This window comes from Beta vulgaris, chromosome 7 (genome assembly GCF_026745355.1).
Source record: "Beta vulgaris subsp. vulgaris cultivar EL10 chromosome 7, EL10.2, whole genome shotgun sequence".
Classification (NCBI taxonomy): Eukaryota; Viridiplantae; Streptophyta; class Magnoliopsida; order Caryophyllales; family Amaranthaceae; genus Beta; species Beta vulgaris.
Genome location: NC_079208.1, coordinates 41,025,327 through 41,034,201, shown reverse-complemented (window position 1 = coordinate 41,034,201; position 8,875 = coordinate 41,025,327). Strand labels below are relative to the sequence as shown.

Below are 8,875 nucleotides of genomic sequence, written 5' to 3'. Positions count from 1 at the left end.
CATGCCCCACACAACTTGATTTTCCTTGGTATCTGTGGGAACAGTAAGTGAGAAGATCTTTAGGAAACGGAGGGAGTACATGATATTGAATATCAAACTCTAACCATTAATTACTCTCTATTCATATAAATAAAAATAATAAGAAAATAATGATATTATTATTGTATTGAAGGGGTTTATTATTTACAGGTCGCACTTACTAGACACCGCCCATATCTTTATAAATATTTTTTTTTATTTTTTGTACCAAAAAAATATTAAAATTTTGGTATTTTTCTTAATATGAACCGAACAAATTTTTCGTTTCCACCAGATGAAACGACCTTTTTCCAGTATTTAAATTTTGGAAAGGTTCATGGATATTTGGTGAAAATGGAAAATTGCTCAGGGGTATTTTGAAGAATAACTTATAATCACAATATTTTTCATGGCATGACTAACAATCAAGTATATCCACAATTCATAATGATACTCAAGGGACCCCTAAGCCCATAAATTCATATTTTCATGATATTTCCAGCCTAGCAATTAATTAAGGTCTACCCATGATTTCATCTCTCAATCCTTCATGAAAGGCACCCAGATAATGCCTAAACATTGATCTTTCAATTAAACATTCATAAGAAATCAAGTTAAACACTGAAATTTTACCCATAGTCAAACTTCCAAGTTTGACATAAGGTTCATGATATCATAAATGGTTCATCCCTTCCCCTAGTTACTAAATTACTCATAATCCACGGGAGTATAGGGCAGCAAAACAAGATTTAACATCATCATTGTATTGATATGGAAAAGGGGATAGTAAACTAAATCCAAATATAATTACCAAAACCAAGTAAGCAAAAAACAGGGTACAGTGAAAGAATGAATACTCGGAAATAAGAAATTTTCATAAAAATCTGTAAACTGTAGCTTGCAAGAACTTATAGATCTACACTTTCTCTCTCCTAGGGTTTAAAACTTTCAAATATTAAGAGTAAAAAAATAAAAAACACAATGAAGATTAATGTAAAATTAGCCTCCAGAATAATGACATGATGATATTTGTCTTAAATAGTATTTAGGAATGTTAATTTTAATTACATAAACACCCTTGTATAATAAAGAAAGCAACAAAAAGAAATTTCTGCAAAACAAAGTAGAATCGAGAGTGTAGAGAAGCATGAGGACTCGGGTGAGAACACACTCGTTCGGGTGTATTAATCGGAGGGCTCAATTGAGACCTGACCAGAGTGAGTTAACAAAATTGCACGTCCAGGAAAAATACTGCCAACAAGCCATGCATTTTCCTTCTTTAGAGGTTACTCGGGTGGGTAATTCAACCCTAGCGTCCAAGTAGCCCTATCTAACAACATCTTAGTTGTCTTCTAGTTCTCTTGAAGTTATTCGATTACCCCAAGCTTGTAGATCGTCGAGTTAGGTTCGGTGGCTTCCCTTTTCATGTCCTAGTACTCGAATTTGTCCAACCGTACTGTTTCAACCATAGCACACGAGTTGTAAGTCTAGCACACAGCTTCATCTTAGCTTATCGCATCGTTTTCGATTTCCTTCTCCTATAAATACCATTGACTTTGATGAATACTTTTTCTTACACTTTGATACAACGACTTCACAACTTAGAAATATTCTTTTCATACATTCAAACACATTCAAACTCTATTCATTTGCATTAAAACTTTGACTCATCATGTAGATCGTTACGTAAGACCCAGGCGACAAATGTATAATTCTTGAGGGTCAATTCCAACTACTCTTATTTTACTAACAATCTATTTAGATCTTTAAAGGAATTAATGTTCTCGTTCACATTCTTCTCTAAATCTATTTTTTTAATATTTCTTTTATCATATTCCTATGCATGGTTATATGATTTTGCTTTCATCACCGGACATGCTTATTATTTTAATCAAAGACGTAAATAGATGTTCCAACGCTAAATTTAGATAATTTGGACAATTGTATTAGGTTCCTATTAATTTGATTGCATAATAACATGTCACCAAAATCCGACTTCTACGTGTTCCAAGAACCAGCATAGATTAATATTATAGATCGTATTAACATATTATGTGGTTATTTAATTGCATAAATATGGACATGAATTGTAATTAAGTAGTGGCCATCAAGGGGTAAATGTGATTCCTGATCATATTCGTACCCTCACCCCCGAACTCAATTTTTGGTTCATTAATCATTCATGGAGTCATGACGGAGAAATCTACATTGGATAAATCCCTAATTTCTCCATATGATTTCTTAATATCCAATTAGGTTTACGAGTCTCTCTTTAAAGACTTGTTAGCGACTTCTTTCTAAAACATTTTTCAATAAAAACTTTATAATTAATGAGGTAGCCAAATACGTGTTCATCCCACATAGGCAATAAAAATACACCTACAATAACTCAACTTATTCATACAAATAACCTCATTTAATCATACGAGTAACTCAAATATTCACAAAAGTAACCCATTTCTTCATATGATCGGTAACCTCACTCATTCATAAGAGTAACATCATTCGTTCATTAAAGCAACCTTATTTGATCATGCATGACAATATTTAATTATTATACGATCGAGTGACCGTAATTGTTCACAAAATTAAACTCATCTATTCATACGAATAACCTCATTTAATCATATACGAGTAACCCCAAATGTTCACAAAAGTAACTCAATTCTTCATATGAGTAACCTCATTCGTTCATAGGAGTAGCTTCATTTGTTCATAAAAGTAACTTAATCATATGATGATGCTATTTAATCATGCGAGTAACCCTAGTTGTCACAAAAGCACCCTATTTATTTGTATGAGTAACTTCATTCGTTCATAAGAGTAGCCTCAATTAATCATACGAGTAACCCTACTTATTCACAAAAGTAACCTCATTTATCCATATGAGTAACTTCATTCGTTCACAAGAGTAACCTAATTTAATCATACGACAATCCTATTTAATCATAACCTCAATTTTTTACAAAAGTCGCCCCATTTCTTCATACGAGTAACCTCACTTAATCACACGACGACCCTAATTAATCATACGAGTACCCCTAATTGTTCACAAAAGTAACCTCATTTTTTCATACGAGTAACCTCATTCGTTCACAAAAATAACCTCATTTAATCATACGATAACCCTATTTAATCATACGAGTAATCCCAATTTTTTCACAAAAAGTAACCCCTTTTCCTCATACGAGTAACCTCATTCGAAGATAAACTGATTAAAGTTTTCTTTTGTTATAAAAGTAACCACATTTTTTTTTGAAAAGAGCAACACCATTTTATTGTTAAGTGTAACCACATATTCATACAAGTAATTCCATTTATTCATAAGAGTAACTCCATTTGTTCATAAAAGGTTTTTGTATAAGGGTCAAATTCAAAAGGCCACGTCTCATAACACAATTAATATCTTGGGAAGATTCAAGTTAGAGATGAAAATTTGGGTCGATATCTTTCCATAACCTGGTAAAAAAAACTCAAAAGTGTGATTCTAATGATAAAAGAGTGAGATATGAGCTTTTGAAATTAGATGACTAACTGATACGCGCACGTGTCCAGCAAACACCTATATTTGTATGTGTAGCCGCCCATATGCAAGACATAATATTTTATATTTTATTTTCTTTTGACAAATTCTAACAACACATAAGCATAAAGTATTTGAATTTGGGTCTTTTCCCTATCTCTTTTTAATCTCTTATTCTATGTCCCTCTATATAAACATAACATTTCTTTTGTCCTTTTCCCACCATCCTTGTCCATCCCCTTTCATCCCTTTAACACAACTACCCCATTATTGTTATTATATCAATTTTAGTTGTATTTCACTTCAAATTCTTATTTTTTTTCGATTTCATTTAAAGGGTTGTTCTATTCACCTTAATCTTACTTATTTTTATAAAAAATAAGAGATATTCAAAACAATTCAAAGAAATAACATAAGTTCGAAAAAAGTTAAGAAAATATCTAAAAAAAAGTTAAGAAAATATCTGTAAAAAGGTCAGGTAAAATTAAGAAATACCTAAAAAAATTAACAAAAAAGAAAAATTGTTCATTTTTTTTCTAAGATAAAATATCCAAAGAATTTAGTACGAGAAAAAAGGAGCAAACAAGCCTAAAGTAGTTGTCAATTCACAAAACAAAATCTAGGACACGTTCCAATGTCGAACATTGTCCTTGGCCCTAGCCCAATAGCCACAGGCCCACACACTCAGGTGAATAATACTAGTATTTTGTTTTGTTTTTGTTGAAAACAGTAAACAAGATACGAAGTAAGTATTTTTAGGAGCCAATTTATCCTTTTCAGGGGGCGTTTGGTTCACATAGTGGAATGGGTTTGGAATGAGGAATGAAATCAAGGTGGTATAGGTTTGTAACTTGATACCTAATACCATGTGTTTGGTTTTTATTTGGGAATGGAATTTTTTTCTTCTATTTAATACCTAGAGGTATTGGTATGAGCCAAACCCACCTCCCCTCTTGGGTTTCTAAACCCCATACCTTATGGGTTTGAGGTATGGGTTTTAAATCTATTAGATAATAAAACAAACACTAGGTATGAGTTTTATTCATTCTAAACCCATACCTGATACCAAAATAATGTGAACCAAACGCTCCCAAGGAATTGGGATTAGCTCAAGTGGCGAGTTTTCCCATCTTACCTAAAATGGTCTAGGATTCAATTCCTACCCCAAGCATTTGCTTGGGATGTAAGGGAGAGGGGGGGGGTTAGAGCCTTAGAAGGTGTCTAGCTTGTAAATGGGCCTATAAATGAAGCCTTGGACGAGGACAGTGTAGAGGAATTCTTCTTTTAAAAATTCATCCTTTTCTACTATACTCATTGAAGCTGACTTCTGACTTCTGACTTCTTTTCAATCTTCAAATCCTTTATTCCTTTATCGTTATTCTTCCTTTCCCCCACATGCCAGTGCCACAGTATTATCGACCGTTCATATTCCAATATTCATATTCAGATTCGTATTCTGTTATTCTGTATGCCGACAATTAAAACAAACCCCACCAAAAAAAAGTCTAAACTCTCAACTCCCCAAATCGCAATTCAGCTCCATTGAAGGAGAAACATTGATTAGTGATTAATAAAGTAACAGGTGGAAACCGCAAACAAACACTCACTCTTAACAACGTTACTCACAATTTAAATGGGAAACTCCCACTCTCATCGCAAAAACCGGCAACATTATCATCATCAACCACAACAACAACAACATCAACAGGTGGAAGGATCATCTTCTTCTTTGCCTCTCCCTACAAATCCCAACTATTTATATCCACCTCCTCCTTTCATTCCTCAACATAATTCTCAATCTCAATCTTCTTCAATGGCTCTTACGTTACCATACTCCCATGTTGACTCTTGCTTACGCGCTCTCGCCGGCCAAGCTCAAGGTTTTGGCCGCTCTTCCATTGGTGGCCTTCATGGACCCCTCTTCCATGTCACCACCCTCGCTGGTCAGTCACTCATCACCCCTCTTTTTTATGGAAGTATTTCATTCTTTTTATTGCTCTTTTCTTGTTAGGGTTGTTATTGTTAAATTGCCAATTTGTGAAATTGGTGAGGATGAGAAGCCCAACTGTATGTTCTCATTTATTAGGATTGTTGTTCCAAAATGCAATAAACAGAAGGTAAAGTAAAGGTGGAACAACTAATAACAAACACAGAGAGTAATTTTTTTTTTTTAATCCATATGAGCCACAAAGGCGTTACAAAGTACATATAAGGGGAGGGGGGATTCGAACCTGCGACCTATCGTTGACAGCACAGGCCAAGACATGCTTGGTAAAGAGTGTAATATTTTTCGAGTGTATGATTTGCTTTTTTGTTATAATATGATACGGCTGATCCAATTTAGTTGGGATAATTTGATAAGCACTTGTGAATTGTGATTGTTAAGATGATCTGTGTGGATTATCTTGTTACTAGAGCTTCAGAACTGCTATGATGATAGTAATAAGTAATGTAGTTTCGGTGTTGCTCTAGATGATGGACCTGGATCGCTTAGAGAAGCTTGTCGGAAAAAGGAGCCACTCTGGATTGTCTTTGAAGTTTCAGGCACCATTGTACTCAAGTCTTACCTCAGTGTATCGTCTTACAAAACGATTGATGGCCGTGGCCAAAGAATTAAGTTCACAGAAAAAGGGTTAAGGCTCAAGGAATGTGAGCATGTGATCATATGCAATCTAGAATTTGAAGGTGGGAGAGGGCATGATGTAGATGGGATTCAGATCAAACCTAATTCTAAGCATATATGGATTGATCGCTGCAGCTTGCGTGATTATGATGACGGTCTCATAGATATCACCAGACAAAGTACTGATATCACTGTATCTAGGTTAGTAAGTGGATCTTGGAACTCAACCTACCTAAATTTTGTCCTAAAGCAAGATCTTTAATTTCCGTTGCCTGAATATATAAAACCAAGGACCTTTCACGATTTTTAAGGCAATCATATCTAATACTTCTAATCTTTAACTTAACTTTGGAAAGATTTTATTCTTTGCACTATCTGAAATCTGAATTGCAGTTCCAATTTATAACTGTAATCGTGGATTGTTACTTGCATCGATTGCTTCAAGTTCCTAATGAAGTGACAGTTCCTGTTTTTTTTTGCACAAAAGCATCTGGACGTTATGTTTGGACAGAGGTGTAACATACTTAGCTGAAGTAAATTGGTTCAATATCTCTCTTTTGCTCTGCAGGTGTTATTTTTCTCAGCATGACAAAACAATGCTCATTGGAGCAGATCCATCTCATGTTGACGATAGATGTATTCGGGTGACTATTCACCATTGTTTTTTTGATGGTACCCGACAAAGGCAACCTCGCTTGAGATTTGGGAAAGTTCATCTGTACAATAATTACACCAGGGATTGGGGAATTTATGCTGTCTGTGCCAGTGTAGAGTCACAGGTTGGGACGTTGGGTGTTATAGCCCCAACAACATCATCTCTCTAGTAAAAGTTAGTCTCTTGCCTGTCTATATTGCTTAACTGTGCTTGTCTCCTTTGTGCTCAGATATATTCACAGTGCAACATTTATGAAGCTGGACAGAAGAAAAAAGCTTTTCTATACTACACAGAGAAGGTAAACTACATCTCGGATTTCTACTCTTTTCTTTCCTTGTGATGATATAGTATTAATTACTCAACATGAGAAGGATGGCAGTAATCTTGGAGTCTTTCTGTTATATACCTTTCTGCTTTGAAAAGGATTTTGCGCTGCTTTAATCGATTGATGAAGCAGATGCATAATGATGCATACTTCCTCCTTGATAACTCCCAGTACATTTTATTCTTTTTACTGAAAACATTTAATGTTCTTCTATTGTGAATTGCATTCTATCTTGATATGGGAGAGGTCATGAAATTCTCTTGTTAATGCTCATTTTATTAAGCTGTGATTTTTGCTTCAGTTAAATCAGCATAATCTTAGACCCAGATTAAGTATTTGTTTCTGTTATAGCCTGACTGATTTGCATCTGTTCTTGCTCACTGATGTTGACTCACCATAGAACTATGACTAGTAAGGACAATGAACAAGACATAATTAAATATTTTTGGTAAAACAGATTAAAATGGATATGGTAATCTTTTTTTATTGTCAATTTATCAATCTGCCATCTGATGTAGGCTGCTGATAAAGAACAAGAAGCTACTGGGAGCATAATATCTGAAGGAGACCTATTTCTAAATGGAGCTGAATCGGGTGTAAGGCCGTTGGGCAGTGAAGAGAGCGTGTTTCATCCTAGCGAGTTCTACAGCGACTGGACATTGGAACCGCCTAGTGAATCTCTTAAACATATTCTTCAGCATTGTACAGGATGGCAGAATATTCCCTGCATCCCTGACAAACTCTCTGATGCTCAGTCATAGGCTTGCTCTACGCAGTAATGATAACATACCGATACAATTGCTCTATATATTTACATACTTTGGGAGATAAACTCTCATTTTGGTTGGCTTTTATGAAATAAGATAGATGGTTCAGTCTTAATCAGTTCTACTATGCTATTCTGATGATATTGGGTCCAATTGCTGTTAATTTAGAAATCGTTGGAAACTACTCCCTCCGTCCCAAAATATAGTTCTCATTTCCCTTTTTTCATGGTAATTTATGCAAGTAGAATATAAGAGAGATAGTAAAGATTTTTAGGAGAGATAATGGAGAATAACCGGTGAAAGAGCATTAATTGTAACATTTTGGTTCATTAAACAAAGGAAAAAACAAAATTCAAGAAGCAAATAAATGATGGGACACAATTTTTCTAGACAAAATACAGAAAAATGTGGAACTAAATATGAAAATGAGAATTATATTTTGGGACACCTAAAAATGGAAATGAGAACTATATTCTGGGACGGAGGGAGTAGAAAACAAGGTCTATCTAACGAGTTTACAATAAATGATAATTCGTTGTTAGTGTTATGAAGTCAAAAGTGAATGCCATGTATTTAACGCATGGTAAGTTTTTCCTAAACCTATGTACTAGGCCAACTAGGATAATGTACACTAGCCTTTTGTACACGCGATGCGTGCGATGATATTTTTAGGCCTAATACTTAGTAGTTTACAAACTGAAAATGCAAGTTAGTATTTAAGTTCACCTCCATTTTGTGAATAAGATTCTTTCATGCTCTTTTTATGTTGTTATTCATTTTTGTGATTTTGAATAGTTTTTTGTTTCTCATGTCTTATATGCGCATGTTCTTTTTTAATCAGTATTATGTTCTTTACTAAATATCGTCATGTTCTTTTTTTTTTTTTGGTTTTATTCATTTTTGTAATTTATAATAGTTTTTGATATGGATTTTAGTAATTTCTCTATGATCCCAAAATTGTAAC

General features: G+C 34.3%; 1 protein-coding gene across 1 annotated transcript; it reads left to right on the top strand.

Moving 5' to 3' along the window:
- The first annotated feature begins 5,040 nt into the window (after positions 1–5,040).
- On the top strand, positions 5,041–8,026 carry LOC104899447 (probable pectate lyase 4). Its single transcript, XM_010686643.4, has 5 exons — positions 5,041–5,484; positions 6,014–6,365; positions 6,733–6,943; positions 7,049–7,117; positions 7,663–8,026. The coding sequence occupies exons 1-5, from the start codon at positions 5,175–5,177 to the stop codon at positions 7,903–7,905; spliced, it is 1,185 nt and encodes a 394-aa protein (XP_010684945.2). The 5' UTR covers positions 5,041–5,174; the 3' UTR covers positions 7,906–8,026.
- Positions 8,027–8,875: the final 849 nt, after the last annotated feature.